This window comes from Brienomyrus brachyistius, chromosome 17 (genome assembly GCF_023856365.1).
Source record: "Brienomyrus brachyistius isolate T26 chromosome 17, BBRACH_0.4, whole genome shotgun sequence".
Lineage (NCBI taxonomy): Eukaryota > Metazoa > Chordata > Actinopteri > Osteoglossiformes > Mormyridae > Brienomyrus > Brienomyrus brachyistius.
Window position 1 is genome coordinate 13,705,529 of NC_064549.1, and position 20,650 is coordinate 13,726,178.

General features: G+C 43.0%; 1 protein-coding gene and 1 long non-coding RNA gene across 4 annotated transcripts; one reads left to right on the forward strand and one right to left on the reverse strand.

Moving 5' to 3' along the window:
- Positions 1-4: 4 nt before the first annotated feature.
- LOC125711934 (arfaptin-2-like) lies at positions 5-19,258 on the reverse strand. Of its 3 annotated transcripts, none has more exons than XM_048981387.1 (9): positions 19,046-19,258; positions 17,670-17,804; positions 11,197-11,305; positions 6,734-6,817; positions 6,357-6,472; positions 5,984-6,205; positions 5,514-5,671; positions 4,742-4,916; positions 5-3,399 (listed from the first exon to the last, which is right to left on the reverse strand). In XM_048981387.1, exons 2-9 carry the CDS (start codon positions 17,766-17,768, stop codon positions 3,244-3,246), a joined length of 1,119 nt encoding a protein of 372 aa, XP_048837344.1. In that variant the 5' UTR covers positions 17,769-17,804; positions 19,046-19,258; the 3' UTR covers positions 5-3,243. The 3 variants fall into 3 exon arrangements, with proteins under 3 accessions (XP_048837344.1, XP_048837345.1, XP_048837346.1); XM_048981388.1 differs by lacking the exon at positions 6,734-6,817 and adding an exon at positions 10,330-10,392; XM_048981389.1 differs by lacking the exon at positions 6,734-6,817 and having other exon boundaries at positions 19,046-19,256.
- LOC125711935 (uncharacterized) lies at positions 13,625-15,719 on the forward strand. The gene is made up of 3 exons (XR_007383163.1): positions 13,625-13,819; positions 13,929-14,004; positions 14,216-15,719. It is a non-coding gene; the product is annotated as an uncharacterized LOC125711935 (long non-coding RNA).
- Positions 19,259-20,650: the final 1,392 nt, after the last annotated feature.

Genomic DNA, 20,650 nt, shown 5'->3' on the forward strand with positions numbered 1-20,650 from the left:
TACACCCCATTGCAGTAATTTTATTTATATTATCTTAACATCACATATTCATTCAAACTACAATGCCGCAGCCTAAAATAACGGTTCGCATAAAATACATTTCTTTATAAACAGACCAATGAATGGAAGTGACAATAATATTAAAAATAAATTATGACTTTCTTTGAAAGGCAGAGATGGAACCAATACAGGAATAAATGAGTGTGGATCAGGTTAACGTTTGAGAATTTGGTCACGTTTGACAGATGAAAGCGCACACAAGCGTCACATTGATTTGTAAGTATGTCATCCAATAAATCCCCACAATCAGGTGTAGTGAGCCAGGACACCTGAAAAAGGCTTGGAAGACTGACCAATAAAGCTTTCTCCTCATGTCCAATGAAATTAGTGGACCCGTTTGTTTAATTTAAACAAACAAGTTCCCTCATTCACATGGCAAATGGTACTTCCTCTCTGACTGAGTCACTCTTTGGGAATTGACACACATCCTTGGAATCATATAAACAGCCAACTTTTACTGTACCAAGTGCATGAAAAATCTTACATATTAAAATCTGTTCACATCATATTCAGCCATTTCTTATACAACACTAACATTGGTGAATTTGAACGCAATTTAGCCTAAAGGATTAAAGAAAATCTTATATCTGTGTGTACAGTTATCAAAAATGGTCTGTTTTGTGGCTTTTTGAAAAGTACTGTGCTAAAAACAAACAGTGCCTAATGCAACACAGCAGATAAAAAACAAATGACAAACACCTTTATAGAAAATTCTTTCATGTAACTCCCAATGTACCTTTATTATTGCTCTTAAGGGACTCGGAATAATGTTACGAACCTCAAGTATGTTAAATGGTACACTTTAGCTACGATCGAGCTCTGAAAGACAAACAATGTGGCATATTTGCTCCACCCAGTCACAAAGTCAAGAGCTTCAAAAGAAATGACCTACAGGAGACGAGGCCTTAAGTTTGCGTATAGAGGACAGGTGGCCCGGTTTATCATGCAGAGCAGTCAGGTGACTGGTTTGTTTCCACCCAGACCTCGGAACACTCAACCTGCCTATGGGCTATACGAACCCAACAAAAGGTGAGCGTTTAGCGCACCATCCACACCATTACATATCTGTAGTACATATAACAGAGCACTCCGGGTCTCTGCTCAACTCTAGTGAGGAATTAAGCTTCATTTAGGTAAAGGCAGTAAAACAAGGTACCTGAAAAACAATTTAACGACATTAACAATACATGTATGCAGAACACAATGCTTGTTTTATACAAGTACAATTACTTGCATCCAAGGACTATTCCTTGAAAACTTTCAACCAAGTACATGAAGAATTAACTATGAAAACATATATTGTTCAGTCTTCACTGCAGTTACTAGAAAGGAAACAAAATGCATATTCAACAGTACAGTCATCAACTTGGTTGCAGAGATTAAAAACAGGAATACTGCAAATGCCAGTAAGTTGCTCAAGGCTTCAACTGTCATTTTGGTTTTTATGGGATTGCAGTAACATCACCACGAAAGTTTTCAAGAAAGACGTTTTCAGCGTCAGCGACCAATGACAAAGTAGGTCCTGATTGTTTCATAGATCAAACATTAGCGCGGTTTTGGAAATTTAACATATAAATATATATGTGATTATATACTGTTATATCCAGCCTTACATTTCAGACCCTAAGACTATAAGCTTTTGAAGACCATTTAGGTACAGTGATAGGTTTACTTACTAATCTCGTGCCTGCTGTATATAGTATTCTTCATTAGTAAATAAATTGGAGGACATTGACCTGGATAAGACACCAGTTAGCGTAGAGCTGTGGGCCACATAATGCCTGCCACACCCATGACCTCCACCTGAAAACAAAGCAATGTGTAACAAACAGATAGCGAATGAGATACAGAAAGTGCGCATACTTCACAAACAAAGGCAAAAAAAATCACGTTACAAATATCAATGTTTTCGATAAGGGTGCACGTTTCTACTTTTATTTGTGCAAAAAAGGTTACTAGACACAGTCTAGACTCTTCAAAATGCAATCACACAAGGCAGATCATCTTCACAAAGGAAAGTCCGGTCTGCTGCCCATTACTTGATTTTTTAAAATCAATTTTCACCATTGAAAAAAGTACGTCTTCATGCAAATGGACAGTGAAATTCTACAGGTGCTACTAGTTCCTGATCTTTGGACCGTGGTCAATCTTTGCTGATATTCGTTCCCTTTCGATGAACCCGGTACACACGTCCATAGCAACAGGCTGAAGCTTCAGATGAAGTTCACTGTGCTTAAGTGTGTGTCGCTATGTACCGGAGTAAAGTTTCTTCATCGCAAATAGCAGATGTCACAATCAAAACATGTCCAGAAGACACCAAATGGTCGATTCATCTGCTGCGGGACTCCGACAAAACACATGTTCTGTCATCATCTATCTATGCTGGAAACAATTCATTTTCTGTGAAACCATTAACCTGAAATAGCAACGCATTTGGTTTCTTAAAAATATATCTAGAACTGGACTGATTAACCAGTGATGACCAATCAAAAACTAGGACTTTGACCACATACTAATTTCTGACCAATAAAATAGCACTTGGATTCAAATACTGAAACATAAATAGAACATCACTAGCTGTCAAGTGGAAAAGCACACACTTCCTTTTCCCTGTACAACTTACCAGGTCAAATCAACTAAACAGAAGAAATAGTCATTAATAAAATGTATAGTGTTTCTTGGTTTCAGTGATGTGCACTGGTATCGCTTCTGTTTTCATACCTTTGACATGGTGAATCAGAGCAGTCTTCCATGAGACAGGATCAACGTTCGTATTTATATCATGCCAGTAATCATATCTTTATTCCTGTTATGACTGTCTATAGACAACCAAATAAAAAATAAATAATAATGTCTGTGAGAAATGTTGTAGGGACATGGGATTCCTTACCGGTCTAACATGTTATGCTCTCTAAGTGTTCTTTTTTTTGACTACAGAATGGTAAATGTAGAAAATGTTCTGGAGCATGTCTGTAAAAGGTGTAAGAAATAATGATTAAAACAATGAGCCCCGCCCTCTTCAAGTGTCTCCATGACGACGGCCTTCCCCTTCTGCTGCTCCTGGTCCTGCTGCACGCGGTTCTCTCCTGTGCCCACCCGCCCTCCACTCGCAGGTTTGCGTGCACGTCCCTTGGCCTGTCTGGTCCTTCGCGGGACCTCCCCCCTGCCCCCACTGCTGGCCTGTCACTGCTCCTCCAGCCAGGAGGGCCTTCCTGCCCCCGCCGGCTGCAGCTTCACGTTGAACTGCTTCAGGGTCTGTTCCAGCTGCTGCTGGTTGCCGGCGAAGTAGGCCGAGATGGCATTATGGAAGAGGACCAGCTGTTTGTGCATCACTTTCACCTGCATGTGGAAAGGATTCCAGCCAGGTGTTCAGGCCAGACCAGCCCAGACAAGGATTACAAGTCACTGTGTAACTGAGAAGAGTCACTGATATTTTTATGAATAATTGAAGGAGCCCATTTGCAATTACAGTTCTAGCAGTTGAAGCACGTCTGAATGGATAGTCCCCACAAAGATATAATAAGATATAATAAACTGTGTGTGTGTGTGTATACCTTACTTATTGGGACACAATGTCCTCACAACGTGATAAATATCCGTTTTATTTCCCTCATGGGGACCAGCTTCCTGGGGTTAAGCGGGACCCGTGAAGATGTGTTTCCCCGACATGCGTGTGTGTGTGTGTGTGTGTGTGTGTGTGTGTGTGTGTGTGTGTGTGTGTATCCTACTATCCTGTGCTACCTGAGACAAACTCCAGGTTCACAGTGACTTGCTGGATAAACGGAACAAAAATATAAACAGATGTCTAAGGTCAAAAGCCTTCAGGGGAGACTGATAAAGGTCACTTGTTCTTGGAGATAATTCTGAAACTTTTACTCAACCAAGCAAAAGCATGTGACATCAACAGAAGATCAATAACTGACCAAAATTCTTAACAGGGGCTGAAATAATCAGCCATTTGATGAAACACTGTTCAAAATGACCATATTCTAGTGTGTGAACCAGGAACCAGCTAAACAGATACACTTATCAAGTGTCAAATTTATATTTGAACTGAAACTACTCTCAAGAAAAATGCATGCATCCATGCATGTTATTCTTGTTCAGGGACATCTGGAGCATCTTCCAGGCAGCAAAGGGCAGAACAACACAATAGATGGGGTGTTGGTCCATTGCAGGGTGTACACACACACACACACACACACACACACACACACACACACACACACACACACACACACACACACACACACACACACACACACACACACACACACACTGGACCAGCCAAGCCTACAGGCAACATAGGCAGCTGCCTAGGGCACCAACTTCTGAGGGGGCACCGACTTGCCAGCCAGACTGACTTTGTCCTGGACGGGGAAGGGTCGTCGGCAGTGATACTCGCCTAGAAACCACGTCGGGTAGGAGCAGTACCGCACACACAGTCACATACCATGGGCAATTTAGAGACACAAATTCACGTAATCATGTTTGCAGACTGAAGGAAGATAATATTCAAACCTCCAGCCTTAAAGGCCTGAGGCTACAGCTTTCCATGCTGATATAGCCCATTTCGATCATACATTCCACCCCGATTACTTCACTGGTGAAGTGTGAGTGTGACGAGGTCACTGCACGACCAGACCGGCACCTGGCCACTGAGGAGCGCATCGCGCCCTACCTTGTTCTCTTCCAGGAACTTCAGCTTGATGGTGACGTCGCTCCGGAGCCTCTCATACTTCTCCCTTTGGAGCTGGAATTGTTGCTGCGCTGTTTCCATGCGGGCCAGCGCCACGGCGTCCCGGGGGCCTGCGTTCAGCTCCTCCAGGTCCGCGCGGTAGGCATCAAACTCCAGCCTAGAGAGGTAATGGACGAAATGGGCTGGCCTCTTAGCAACCGAGCTGACAAACACTTCGGTGACACCCATCCATTCATCTTCCACAACTGCTTATCCGGTGCAGGGTTGCAGTGAGCTTGGAGCGTATCCCAGGAAACATGGGGCACAGCACAGGGGAACAGCCAGGACTGGTGTTTGAGAAACACCAGTTCTCAGAATTAGGAGATTACACCTACAGAAACGCAGAGAGAGCATGCAAACTGCACTAACACATACAGTAGCAGGAATCAAACAACACTGGAACTGTGAAGTCTCAGTGCTAGCCCAGCCAAAACAGCAGCTGTTAATTCTCATCTGCTTTCTGTAGAGCAGTGTTTTCCACCCCGGTCCTCAGGGACCCACAGACAGTCCACATTTTTGCTCCCTCCCAGCTCCAACGTGAACTGTCAGGCAGGGAGCTCAGAGGGAGCAAAAACATGGACCAACTCTGAGTCTCTGAGGACCGGATTAGGAAACTCTGCTGTAGAGTATCATTCACACCCCTCATTCATCCCTCACTGGGTCGGCGAGGCCTTCCTTACGGACCACCTTGCATGTTCTGGCTGAGCATGGGTACCTTGCGTTCTCATACATCTTGATGGTCATGAGGGTGTCCTCCATGGTCTTGTTGACCAAGGTGTTGATTCCGGAAATGAAGAAGTTGATTGCGCCCAGCAAGATCTCCCCATTTTTGCACAGCAGCCTCTGCGTCTCCGCGTTGTAGCCAAACTCGTCCTGCATGGGAAACAGGCACGGGGCTCCCTTAACCTTTGACCGTCCCACTGTCTCACCCAGAGGACAGCAGATATGCAGATATAATAATCGCGAAGCTGCTTTTCTATTCTCCCACAGCCAACCCACAATTCTAATTAGGACACATTCCTTAATTTGGGACTAGGGGGTGCACAAGAGCGCCACCACATGGTGGGTCTGCCCAGAACCCTTTGATTTGGGCAGCCAGATTGACAGTTAGTTTTAGATTAGTAAGAACCTAACACTGTCTCAGAAACCTCCGTTGGGGGATCGGCGCTGGCGTGGGGAGGGCACCTGCAGCTCGGGGGACTTCTGGCTGAGGTCGGCAAAGGTGTCGCCCAGGGCGTGCTGCGTCTGCAGCAAGCTGTAGAGGTGCGCGCTCAGCTCCCGCGCCAGCCGCAGCACCTGCTCGTATTTTTGACGCGTGTCGCGCAGCACGTCGATCTGGGCCTCCAGCTCCAGGTCCACCGTGCGCTGGCCCCGACCAAACCGCTCCGAGATCATCTGTCGGGTGCACTGAAGGACCGGAGGAGCGGTTACACAATGGTGAGCAATAACACCAAGAATTCTATTTCAAACCAGTAATAATAAGATCTAATGTTACTGTCCTGGGAATTACATCATCATGCTTGCGAAGAGTTTACTGTCAAACTGCTGCTGTGCTCACCTTGTACGTGTTGATGCCCCATCTCTTCATGATGTCGAACTTCTCCACAGCCACCCCACGTGGGGCCTCCTCTGCCATCATGCAGGGGCTGCTGCCGCTGGGGTGTAAGCCATGCCCTGGGGGGTTGTGGGGGTTGGGGAGGGAGGGTTAGCAGGAAAACTTCATGAGTCATAACTGCAGACACGCCCTTCTGAAAACCAGAAAGAAAAAACATCAGGTTTACACTTGATATGAAAATATTAAAGTCAGAAAGTGTCTATAAGGAATAGCAGTAACTGTTTTTCTTTGGCAAAACACAGAAATGTGCAATGAGGTGTTTATGAAATGAGACATGGAGGAAAATGATGGTGAGGGCTGGTTATCGTGCCAGAAGATACCTGAACACTCTGCCTGGAAGGCAAGCCGACTGGCTGCAGACTGGCTGGAGGGCATGTGTACCCCCCTGGCCTTCATACGCAGATCTGCAATGGGTTGTGGGTAGGGGGGGGGGGTCGAGGTCGCAGTGGTTTTTGGTGGGGTGTGGGTGGTGAGAATGTGATTTCCAGGTGTATGTGTCAGTGTGGCAAAGTACCGGGAAAGAGAGAATGAACGTGCGTGGAACATGAATTGATACATGAGTCATGTGACAGATGTGGGGGCAGGGTTAGGGAAGGGATCAGGTGGGGCAGACAGAGAGGAGGAGACAGCTGTAGTCAGACGTCTAAATTTGTAAGCGTGACGTGTGGCAGAGGGGGCGTCCCACAGCCTGCAGAGACCAGGCACCCGGCCGTGCGCAGAAGAGATTGGAAATGCACCAGAGCCACAATGCCACTGTCCTTTATGATATGCAGCTAGAACTGCGAAGGGGTGGAAAATTCCCGGTAAATATCCATATGCCAATATATAATTCCTTGGTAACCCCACCTAGAATATTGTGTGCAGGTTTGGTCACCATACCTTAAGAAGGACATTGCTGCCTTGGAAAGGGTTCGACATAGAACTACATGAAAGATTCCTGGTCTTAGGAGAATGTCTTATGAGGAGAGGTTAGCTGAGCTGAATCTGTTCAGCCTCGAGCAAAGGAGACTAAGGGGGGACATGATCCAGGTATATAAGATTCTAACAGGTCTGGATGCTGTTCAGCCAGATGGCTGCTTCAGTATTAGTTTAAATACTAGAACTCGTGGCCATAGGTGGAAATTTTAAATAAATCTGAGGAAGCACTTCTTTACACAGTGTGTAGTTAGAGTATGGAATAGTCTTCCTGTTAGTGTAGCGCAAGCTAAAACCCTGGGTTCCTTTAAATCAGAGCTAGATAAGATTTTAACAACTCTGAGCTATTAGTTAAGTTCTCCCCAAACAAGCTTGATGGGTCGAATGGCCTCCTCTCGTTTGTAAATTTCTTATGTTCTTATCAAGATTTTAACATGGCAATTTGTGGAAATTATAATGCACCGTCAACTGGTGGTCAGTTTGGAGAATGCAGGCTTGCAGCTACTTCCGTCGCTCACATGTGCACGTTTGAGTGAGAAAGGTCAAGCTGTGGTATGTTTGTATTTTCATTATTATTTTAAATGTAAAATTAAACTGTAAATATAATAGATATATAATGTTCAGAATAGCAATCAGCTACCATGAAACAGGCTAATGCAGTGATTTTCAACCAGTGAGCCGCAGTGCACTAGCGTGCCGTGAGGGATTGTAAGGTGTACCGAGGGAAATTATCCAACTTCATTTAATTGGTCTAAAAACTTATGAAAATTAATTATTATTTGCAAATGATATGCCATTGTTGAGTGTCTGTGCTGTAATAGTGGTGTATTCTAAGCAAACAAAGCTATAACGACTCTGAGCTATTAGTTTAGTTCTCCCCAAGCGAGCTTGATGGGCCGAATGGCCTCCTCTCGTTTGTATAGTTCTTATGTTCTTATGTTCTTATTTCAACATTACTCCCATTTTCCACGACATATCTGTGTGAACTGAGCTTTTCAAGCCTGACTCATTTAAAAACTAAAAAGAGAGACAATTCCTGCCCGCATATCAGTTTTGTGTTCATCCAAACAGGCTCAGGTTTCACACCGAGTATAAATAAATTGAGAGACTATTTTGTCATTACTAGGCTACAGTGTGTCATTTCATCACATTTTTGGTTGGTGCTGTGCTGTGGGATTTTTTCAATTGAAAAAATGTGCCGTGGTTCAAAAAAGGTTGAAATATACTGGCTAACGAATGAGCTAAAATAATTCAGCTAACTAACCAGATAGCTAGCAATCCCGCTAGCTAATCGGTGTCACTGAAGTAAAATTTATTCTGTGATGATGTACATTAACCTAGTGGAAGGGTCTTTGCTCATCTGTGGCCTTGTTACCAGCTGCAGCAGCAATCTTGCAAATTCCCCAACATCAGCTCTCAGGTCCGTCTTCGGTAATGTGCGCACAAAAGTATGTAACAGGTTCACCAATGTACAGGTGGGGAGGCAGGTGGAAATATGGGCAAATCTGAGGCTTTGAGACCGAGCCCCACCCATCCTACACCTTAGCTGAGCTGGATAGTGACTCAATGGGTGTAGATTCTCACTTGATTGAACATTTATAACTTTAAGCTGATTCTCCAGTATGATCAGACTCAAACTACTATCGTCAAGTCTCAAGCCTCACGCTATGTGCTTGTGTTCAATAATGTCAGTGAGGGAAAACCGTTCATGTTCAATCATGTGTTCTAAATTTGTAAAAGTCCTCAAAACCCCTTTTATTAATAGACGTACTAATAAATCACTTTATGTGCTTGACAACTGCACAAGTACAGGAAAATAGCAAAGCTCCAATACCAAATAATTTCTATAAATCCCCAAACATCACAAATTCCCATGGAAAGTTTCCTCCTCCGAAAATTCCCAGAATATACAGCCCAATACACAAGGTACCAAAGAAAGAGAGGAAAGCTGGAAACTAGAAAACTGCCCCATTCAGTTTGTGCGTGTAGAGTACACCATGCCATCTTCATTTACTGTTGATAATACTATTATATAATAATGAAATTACTTATTACTATTACACAATACTTTCTAATAACAGCAACAACAACAATAAGATTCATAAAAATGATATCCATCCATCCATTCATTCATTTTCCAATCCGCTTTTCCTACTGGGTCGCGGGGGGTCCGGAGCCTATCCCGGAAGCAATGGGCACGAGGCAGGGAACAACCCAGGATGGGGGGCCAGCCCATCACAGGGCACACTTACACACCATTCACTCACACATGCACTCCTATAGGCAATTTAGCAACTCCAATTAGCCTCAACATGTTTTTGGACTGGGGGGGGAAATCGGAGTACCCGGAGGAAACCCCAGGACGACATGAGGAGAACATGCACATATAACCCAGGCGGAGACTCGAACCCGGGTCCCAGAGGTGTGAGGCAACAGTGCTAACCACTGCACCACCATGCCGCCCCTATAAAAATGATATAACAACATCATTCTATGGCTTTTTCACCCAAATGTTAATACTTCTTAGATCTTGCCCAATACCCTATACAATACCTTAATACTTATTCTGCTTGGAACTTTGAAGACCAAATTATTCAAAGCCTCGCACTTTGGAACAAATTCAAACAACACTGACTGTGTGTTATTATAAGGTGTTACTGATGCTCTTTGTATAAACGGACATCAGAGACCTTTCAGGAGCTGATTATATGAGGCTCTGCATCTTGCAGACCCAAAGCTGTACATGCAGAGGAAACGATCTGCAGCAGAAAGATTATTCCTCGGTATTATTTATCCGCCTTCTCCTGTGTGATGCATTGCTGGGCTCCAAGTGAATGGGAGTTCCCACTCTGTTCAATGCCAATCATCTAACATCGAACATTGGGGGTGACATTAATCTTCCTGAGACGCAAATGGCAGGAGTTAAAGCATCATCCTGGTTTGAGACGTGATGTAGGAGAAAGGAAAAGGAACCGTTTCGTTGCAAGAGGAGTGGAGGGACCTTGTCCAGACGTTGGGACGTGTCTTCGGCCCAGATTCTCACGGTTGAAGAGGATGCCAGGTCCTGAAGATCGTAAGTTTGTAAGCAGCGAGCCAATTCCACCAGGTATACCTCCAGAAGGCACTGAGCCCGAAAGCACCACGTTCTTAACCTGAGTCAGCGCAAGAGACGCGGGCAAGGAAGGGGAGCGGCTTCTGAAGAAGAGGAAAGTCGCTGGAGGAGCTCAAATGCAAAGAATGACAGCAGGATGACAGTGCAGAAGCCAACGAATCCGTGCAAACAGGGGAGCGTCAGGCTTGGCCTTGGAAAAGGGTGCAACACTATAAAGGCAGTCAGTCCCAAAACATTAAAGAAACAAAACAGCCTCCATAAGTATCAGGACAATGACTATATCTGTTTCTCCTGATTTTATAAATGTTTATTTATTCATTGTTACCGAGACCCATTATTGTTGCAAGGAAGTTACAGTCGATTAATTGATTAGTTTGGCTTCCAACTTTCCAAGCACATGCAAAGTCCACCTTACATACGTGTTAAGCTATACTGTTAGAAAATCTTAACAGCCTGGAAACCTCACAGCAATGCAGAAACAAAAAATTATATTTTCCACCCCCGTTACCACCTTTACTACACGAACTTTACTCATTTTTAATCACAGTATTTACACTATTATGAATAACAGATTAGTCATTAAATTATACAAAAACTTTAATAAACTACAAATCCAGGAAATTTTATTTTATATTATCATTGTTTAATACTCTCTGTTCAACTCAAAAACACACTTACAGGTCCATGCAGTACAGGGTGGGGGTCACCTTGACAGATGATTATAGTAAATACTCATCCAGCATCTGGATGGTTTACCTTTAATAGTACTGGTGGGTATGATGGCGTCAGCCGTCCCGCCGTACCCCCCCGACACGATGCTGGTCTCATTGAGATTGGGCCCCGACACCATCACCTGCTGGAGGTCCTGTAGGAAAAATGGAGAGCTGATCACTACCAGGCGCAGAAGCAATGAGCGGAGGGAAGACATGGCAGCTCTTCCGTGACACTCTTCAGCAGACCTGAAGACCATCTCAACACCTTTAAATCAGTGTTTCTCAAACCAGACCCCCGGAGCCCCAGATGGTCTAGGTTTTTGCTCTCTCTTAATTCTCTGGGAATTGGGAGGGAGCAAAAATGTGGACCATCAGGGGGTCTGCGAAGGCTGGTTTGAGAAAGACTACCTTAAATCACTGCATGCTGGTGAGAAGTAATTCACTGGAAGAAATTCTCATTTCAACCCCGTAAAATATTATTTTTTATCATTTACATGATCAAAACATTTGGTTCAAATCTAATTATGTGTACTAACAGTTTTTATATATGGGTATGTCAGGGATGTCAACCTTAGTTACTGAAAGGACAATATTAAAAACCACCAATGAATTTGTTGGTTGCCCATTTATGCAATAATAGCATGACCCAAACTTTGCATTTATTTGGGTGAAATCTGTGCGGTATGTTAACAAGAACATTTACAAACGTGAACTTTGCAGTAAACATTATTCCTGAAAATTCTCTTTTTAGATAAAAATTAACAATGATATATAAAACCTCTTTGAAGATGGAGAACTAACTGAAATGCATCCCCTGGGCTGATGAACTATTATTCACCTGCTTTTATCTGCCAGTCTCCATTGGATCCTACTGTTAAATGGGAAATAGGCTGAGCTCAGTCTCAGGAAATTGAAACAACCAGATTAGAACTGGAATGTTTTGCTGAATGTTATGCTAATTCACTGCTGTTGAACTTGCAGGTGGGGGATGGGTGGGAAGAGGAAAGGCATAGTGATGGTGCACTTATTCATCGTGTGCCATCCGATTATATCATTTTTGGTTTGGAAAGCATAATGAAACAAATGGATACATTTCCTGAAATGGGCGGAACCTAAAATTCCCAAGTAGATGGTTACAGCTGAAGCCGGTTACAGTCAGTCGGCAGTTTGGGAACATTTCGGTTTCCAGAAAAATTATGCCAATACTGGAGAGAGAAAGTAGGCGGTAAGATCACGACTCTCCGTCGGCTCTTTTATTCCGAACTCGGACATGATGTTGGAAACATAACCAACGTGGGAACTCATATGAGATAGTCATCCAAGTTTGTGTACGACTGGAACAAGGCAGAAACAGCCCCTGCAAATCAGTCTGTTTCAGAACTTCAGGTGCTTTCACCAGGATTTTCTGACCAGGTTAAAAAAATAATAATAACAATGATTACAGATGGGTTCATCTCTACAAATTTGTGACCATAATCTGTAGTAAAGAACCTGATATTTATTTAATTACTTTTATGAGTTTATATTTCCATCCATTTTCCAAACCGCTTATCCTACTGGGTCGCGGGGGGTCCAGAGCCTATCCCGGAAGCACTGGGCACGAGGCACATACACTCCTACGAGTTTATATTTGATTTTAAAATTTCTTATATATGTATTTTTACAGTTTACAATGCATCAAACACATTGACAGACAGACCTTTGGTTTACAGCTCTTCCTAATTGTGTGCAAAATCATTTGATGAGCAGTAATGAGTTGTGCGGCAGGCTGGGTGCGGCCAGGGCACACTCACACGCCACGGGCCTTCAGCTTGACATAAGTGCTGTATGCATTTAGTCACATGTACCTGGAAAAAAAAAAAATCACACCACTGACCTACTGAAACCAACTAACGCATCCAAGAGTAAAATAGCTACAGTAACACTTAGGAGGATGATCAACACAAACCTGAGGATTTATATATATGCCTATTGTAAAAAAAAATGCAAGTTATAGTACTATAAGGAATGGAGGGAAAGAAAGTAACAACAGACACAAATAAAGCAGTTACTCCTGAAAAACCGGACATGCCCTATTCATTCAGCAGTGCTGTGTACACAGAAATGCATGCAAAAGTTACAGTACTCATTCAGCTATTGCAGCTGCAAAACAATGCATTAAAAAAAGGAACCTACCGCAAAACAGGACCAACTTAAAACAGAACTGGAATGGTATGAAACTAATTGTCCCTACCTTTGCCAGAAAAAAGGACATTCAAACATCATATATATATATTTTTTTACAATTTCAAATGTGTATTCAACTCTGGTGAATGCATACTAAGTGCAAATTGAAATGTTTGTTATACTAAGCGGGGTGAAATTCAGAGTGACTGGAAGCTTTGATTATATACCGTATACGCTGCCTTTAAAGAATGACTTCCGTCTTCCAAAACTGCTTATGGAGCAGACGGTCACGCTGGGCTTAGAGCCCACGCCAGGTGGGCACAGAGCATGAGGCTGCTAATCCATCAGTCATAAACCTCACAACAGAGACAATTTGTAGAGAGACAGCCTTATACAACTGCTCATAGGTATAAACATGATTCAGTGTTATACTGTCCCCAGAACAGCAGAACCTTGGAACTCGAACGCCTCTCGACTCGACCAACCCGGACGTCGAACAGGTCTGTTGAATTTATTTGACCTGCACCTCGACTGAGATCTTGGAAGTTGACCGCTCCTGCTAAAATTTGTCAAGATGCGTTCAATTCTACCAATTCGGACCTTGAACAGGTCAGCTGAGAAACATCTAGCCACAACCTGACGAAAACATGGAACCTGACTAAACAAAACAGACCTGCTACAATTTGTAAGTATGGAGACGCGTCTCCCCTTCCTAACCCTAACCCTAACCCTAACCCTAACCCTAACCCTCCCCCTCTCCAAGTTTGCCATCAGCTCACTTCAATATAGATGAAGTGCTCATAAATTGTAATTTTTTCATGTTTATTGTTTTTGTATGTGTGTTTTTTCATGGGTGTATTAGTTTTATATTGACTGTTAATGCTCTTTGTCATTAGGAAGGTTTTAATGAGCAATCATTGGGGGTCTGAAACGGATTAAATCAATTTACGTAATTTCTTATGGGGAGACTCGACTTGGATCTCAACCAAATCGCAACTCGACCAGCCTTCTAGAACGAATTGAGTTGTGTTCCAAGGTACTACTGTATATTGAAATGATGAATTTAGTTTTGTGAGAAACTGCATATAAGCTCTCACTCAATGTGTTATTCAGCTATTTAACATTTTCATTTAATACATGCTTTTATCCAAAATGACACAGAATCAGACGGTCCCTGGACCAACTGGGGATTAAGGGCTTTGCTCAAGGACCCAACAGTGAAATCGCTCTGCCATCCCTAGGATTTGAACTGGAAACCTTCCGATTAAGGGCACCGCGTCTTAACCCGCTGTGCCACATATCACTCCCCTTTTAACCAAAAACTAAGCACGCTCTGTCATCTCTACGTCCCAGGGGCATACGGTGGCGTGCAGAGGCTGGCAACACAGAACAATCATTCAGATATAAAGCAGCCTTCAGCCACGATAAGGTGGAGCATCTGTTGCAAGTTCCTGCAGGTCAGCCCCTCCCCATCCCATTTACCAGGACATAGGCAGGTCCACCACACCAGACCTGGGCTGGGCTGTGGCTTGCTAAGATACATTGTACACTCCCTAAAACGCTGGTCACACCTGGACAGTGGCCAACGCATGTGCAGCTCCTCCATCCAGGACAACCCACTGTACCCTCTCTTGCAGAACTATAGGGTCAACAGAATGGAGCTGGCTGGCCAGGTCTTAGCCAATGTGCGAGGAGAGCAAACCAGGCCTACAATCCAGGAAAGCATTTTGTTAATGGGTTAATACAGTAGGTGTGTCCTCTGACAATCTAAAAATTCACAGGCACGAGACAGACAAAGAAAGACATTCTGTAGCCCAATTTAAAACCTGTATATCGAAATTTTACTGCAATACAGCAAAAATGTCAATATTTTGTTAAACCTGATCAAGTAAAATTCTGCGGCCGGTTGCACAAAACACCTTAAGGTTTAATTTCTCCTTAGCGGAGGGATTTATTTACGGGTGTTGTACAGAAAAATCTTAAGGGATTTAATGCATTGAAAGACGTTTTACGGCAGTAGAATTGTACATTATCCATGGAAACACTTTGGTTGCCCTCACGCCTGCTTGTGGTGCCCGTATGGAGTTAATTTTGTCACAAAAGTATTAATCAAAATTTTGAAAACCACAAGCAAATTATTAAGTATCAGGATGAAAACATGTATTCCAAATATCAAAAAAGTCTAATAAAATAATTTTCTCCTTCTTCTCTAAACTTCTAATTTCTAATGCTTTTTTGCTTCCTACGTTTGGTGCTGGTTTAACGGGTGGGCGGGCCTTAGCAGCTTACACGTCTATTGGTCAGCTGGAATTTGAAATGAACATGCCTTTAACCATCTGAGCACGCCCACTCCATGACGCCTCAGAACATCGCAACATGGCGGGTAGCTACAGAGCCAGTTTACAGCATGGAATTGCATATCTTCAGTTCTATAATATTGTACTTTTATTGGGAATCGGTGTATGCAACACATTTCGCAATAAGAAGATTTAAAAAAAAAAAAAAAAAAAACTAAAAATGCCAAAAATCTTGTATTTTGCTTGGTTACTTACGGTTAAGGTTGTCAAAGTTTGAATTAGGGTTCTGCCCATAGAAATGATAAAGATACAAATATATATGTCCGTATCAGCAGGTGAAATTCTCCTCCTTAATTCATCTCCCTGACACACATCAAAAATTTGGACTAGGTGTGCAAAGACTTCTAGTGTGCAAACAGTGGAAAGATTATCTCGTGATCTAAGAGATAACCTGTTTTTATTTGTTTAAAAGCTTGACACTGGGTGTATCTGTCTGTTTCAGTTTAAACGTTGAGAAACTGCCTTCTCAGAATTTCTCTGCCAGGCTAAAAAGATGTCTGGACAATATCAGAGGCTCCCTTCGCCCATCCAAACTGGCACATACCTGGACAATAATCCCCTACCTGGGAAACTGGGATTATCGTTCCTATAGTCGTTGACTTAATTTACCCAACAGAAAGAGCAAAATTCAACTTGACCAAAAGACAATACCGACACAAAGTATGTCATGTGATTTCTCCACTTCAGAACTATACGACTGGACCAATTTCCTCAGTGTTTAGGCTCCATAACACCAAAAAAAACTTCAGACGCATGGAGAAAAGCACATAGAAAGTTGGAAGAAGAAACCAGGAGTGAATTTGGTGGTAGACTCTTTGCATCCCACAATTTACGGCTGTTTGGGGCTCTGTCTGACGGCCATACGGTGCACAGCATGGCCCACAGGCCTACATCATCCAGCCACAAACGTAAAAACAAATAACAAAACAGCTATAATAGCGCTTTATTTCTGCCCACATATCTAGGACTAAACAAGGTGATTTGACAGAAATCAAAGCTTTATGTAACCGAAGTGCACTTCTTTTGACATGTACAGTAATTTCAAATGCGTACTTGTATACCACTTGTGTACAGAAGCCCAAACAGGACTTATTTTTCCTCCTTATTTTCTTCCCCTTATTTCGAGATCACAACTTATTTTTCTCATGATCTCGACATGACAAAAGTTCTCAAGATCATGACATGTGTTCCCTGTGATCTCGACATCATGGAGGCTGTTCCATGAAGCAGGACTACTTGTTGGATTTAAGGTAGTCTGGGCTCAATGGACTTTATGTTTGTTCACTTACATTTAGCTCAGGCTACCTTAAATCCAGAAAATTATCCAGCTAAGCAAGAAATTCTGCTTCGCGGAACCCCCCCCCCCCCCCCCCCAATTTTGTTACTTTTTGTTTTCCTGGTGTCAATTATCTACAAGAGAGCTAGTGAGTTGTAATCATTAGGTTACCTAGCAGTCTGTGATTATATCCTCTTGTTTACGGATCAAATGTTAAAATTCCTTAACAGCTGAATGCTACATGATTGTAATGTTCCTTTTTATTGAAAACTAATTGAAAGCTATGATGTAGCTGTTCTCCTTTTCTTACGTGACAAACACTAATATGGTTACTGTGTAGTGCTGATAGACATGTTGCTATTTCCGCTTGTGCCAGTCCATGATCAAGTCAAATCAAATGCGTTTGTCCATGGTGATGATGTACAGCCAGTTAAGCTGCTAAGCGTGTCGCAATTTGAGAAGTTGTGATCTTCTGTGTATGTGTAACTTTTGTTATCTCGAGATCACAAAATGTCGTGATCTCGATAATAGGAAGAAAAAAATAGCGATGATCTGTGTCCTCTCGGGATTTCCGTACTTATGTGCATCGCTGAATATTATATTACTTAATAACACGTGGTGGGTGAAAGTCCAGATGTAGCTTGTAGTGGGACAGACGGTATGCAGGCCTCCCTGTTACGATTTCGCAAGGCAGTGGTGAAGAGCAGCACTGCTCACCCGCTCCAGGCTAGCATCCTCAGGCAGGCTCCCAGTATCCCCATTGCTGTTGATGGGAATCTCCATAGTGGCTGCTTTACTCATAATGCTGTCCGTCATGGTGGGCTTCCTCACTCGGTCACGCAGATGGGGACGCTACAGGTGGCGAAAATAAGGTGGTGTAAACATCAAACAATGTTCTCATACCATACAGATAGGGTTTCAAACTCCTTCGGGACCCATACTGGGATCGATACTCTTAAAACTACCGACTCTGAATTTACAATTAGGAAACAAAACACGTCACTTAAATTGCATTTAAATACGCCAAATTGACATTAACACTTAACAAGGAGAAATGCACTTAATGAGGAGAAACACAGCAGGAACCGTGTAACTTACTTCCCAGGGATAAAAGCTGCTATTTTAATTTAGATAACAGCAAAGATCGGGTATTACGCTCGCCTCTACAATTATTGCAGTCCCTTTTGCCAAAAAAAACCACACCCAAAGAGGAAGCTCAGAGTAAGCAAGTCTAAAGTAAGGCCACATCATCCTAAGTGTTATCATGTGGAGGCCGAAGACACGCCCACCCACGTCCTCTACGTGCGGCATCAAGACATCCTTCAGCAACCGGCAAACAACATCGATCCCCTTACAAACCAAAGAGACAAAAAGCCATGCACTATTTTAATTCAATTAAAGCCATTCATGAAATCTATTCAGCTCGTTCATTTTTTCCCCCTTAATTTATAATGCAACGTGTCAAATGATCACTGTGGAAAAAGTTACTGTAAACTGATGGAAAAGATTTTTTAAATAAAAGCGCATGCTTTGTACTTCCTGTTGCCTAGTAATTAATCCTCTATCCCGGGTGAGGTTGTAATTGCCAGGATAACAAGGGTGGAAACTAACCCTGGCAACGGGGTCACAGATGGTGATTATGTCAGCGGCCAGGTTGGCATCTTACGCGTACCGGTTTACAGTTTCGGATTCATAGCATGCATGAAACACACCATCTGAGTATGCGGTTTCACGGGGGACACGCAGAGCTTTGGAAAACGCCACCCCCCAACCCCCGTGGTAAATCACGGAAGACTTTGAGACTCCGCTGACAGTGCGCTTGCTCCCGATCCTTGACACCAGGAGGAGTACACCTTGCCAGACTATCAGGGTTGTCCGCCTGCACGAAAAGGCCCATTCTCTGCAATCCTGCTGTGCATCAGTCACCTGCATGACTGCCAGCCAGTCCGGACGATTACTCTCCCCAACATGTTAAATGCATAGCCCATCCGCAACCTATAGACTAATTGCAAAACAATGAATGAAACCCCACATATCGTGTAGCCGTACCTAGCAAGCTAGCTAAACTAGATCATCTGGAAAGATGATCATACCTGTATACAAGGAAAGTCTGACACCTCCGGTAAAGCTTCTTATCTGGCGTATTCCAATGACGTTTCCAGCAAGGGAGAAGGTGACGTGGAATGACAATAAGTCGTTTTATTTCTGCCTGACGTTCACATGACTGGATTACTGCCCTCCCGAGCACCTCTGCTAGTATCTGCTCTCCTCCTCCTCCCCCCATCCAAGACGCAACGTTGAGCGGAACTGACGACATGCTCTGAGCCCCTCTGCCCAGCGCGCTGCAGCTCCGGCATCGCTGGGACCCGAAGTGTTTCCCCCCCAGAAGACACGGTACTGCGATAGGCGCAGCGCAGGAAGACCCAGCGCCAAAGAGCGCAAATAACGGTGCTCATATGGAGATTAAAGGGGGCATTTCGCATTAAGTAAAAAGGGAAGGGAAAAAAAACAATGCCTGGCGTGTTGCCTTTTGTTACTTGGCCAAATATAACGATTTTGTGTTATTTTTGTAGATATTGCTTGAAAAAACGTAAAAACGATTCATAGTGCTTCGTTATTGTAGATGTTACCGCTATTTCAAACGAACGGTGTTTAAACAATGTAAATAAATACATAATGTACATTGACGGATTTTACATTATTCATTTTTAAATGGCCTAATTTCTTATATTGAAAAAAAAGACGAGGGATATCACTGAAAATGATGGTAGAATACAGATGTAAAAACTGTACATGTGAGCCAAGAGGTGGCAGTATAACCCAAGAAAACACCAGGCAGTCTCCGACAGTAATACATCAGTCTGAACAAGAGACCTAAAATTCAATGAGGATATCACAATTATGACATCAGTTTAGGAAAATGCGTAATGTTTTCTGTTTTTTTTGCGCAGTTGATGCAGTCTTTGTTTCTTCATTGTATACATTGTAGTTATAGAGCATGCGCAGTATATATTAACTGTAGAGATATTTTGCACTCTGCATGTTAATAGAGTTTATTTTTTAACATGGTATATTGACAAGCACTGCAAACAGTAGTATTGCACCACTGTAGATGGTGCAGCTGGAGCTATAGGAGTAAATAAAAGCACTGAATTGTAATGAGGCAGACCTTCAGGTTCAGAGTATTGGTTAAACAAAGAAGGTGTGATGAGTATCGACTTGGGTTAAGTTAATAGTCAACTCATTATTCCTTTTTGTTAGCGATTTTCATTAGACTTCTTAAAAATTGATCAAGGACACAGAATGAAGGCCAGTCCTCTATTTGTATTAACTCTCACCACACATGGCATTCCAGCAAACTCTGCACTTTCCAACATGAGTAATTTCTCTTTACTTGAACACAGCCTGTACTGGCACAGGCTAAAAAATGGGCTGCAGTCAGTGTAAGTCAATCTGCTCATTAATATTAATTTGTTTCGGTTGGCTGAGCCGTATTTGCAGCTCAGACTCCCGCCCCCTTCCCAATCTCTATACACATCACAAAACAACAGGCCAAGGGGCTGACAGTAATGAATATTAATGAGAAAATGCAAATAGTCTCTCGTGTCAAAGGTCACTCACAGTTAAATCCCAGCTGAATTTTCTCAAAGCTCTCTGTCTCAAATGTAAACACTGATCCGGGTGTTTCAAGATCTCAC

What these genes read in the sequence shown, in the direction of transcription:
- LOC125711934 (XM_048981387.1), bottom strand. Translation starts at nt 17,768, where the DNA reads ATGACGGACAGCATTATGAGTAAAGCAGCCACTATGGAGATTCCCATC. An exon ending in CTTCCAGGCAGAGTGTTCAG is followed by an intron (nt 6,473 to 6,733) that starts GTATCTTCTGGC and finishes ACAACCCCCCAG; the next exon opens with GGCATGGCTTACACCCCAGC. An exon ending in GGGGCATCAACACGTACAAG is followed by an intron (nt 6,206 to 6,356) that starts GTGAGCACAGCA and finishes CCGGTCCTTCAG; the next exon opens with TGCACCCGACAGATGATCTC.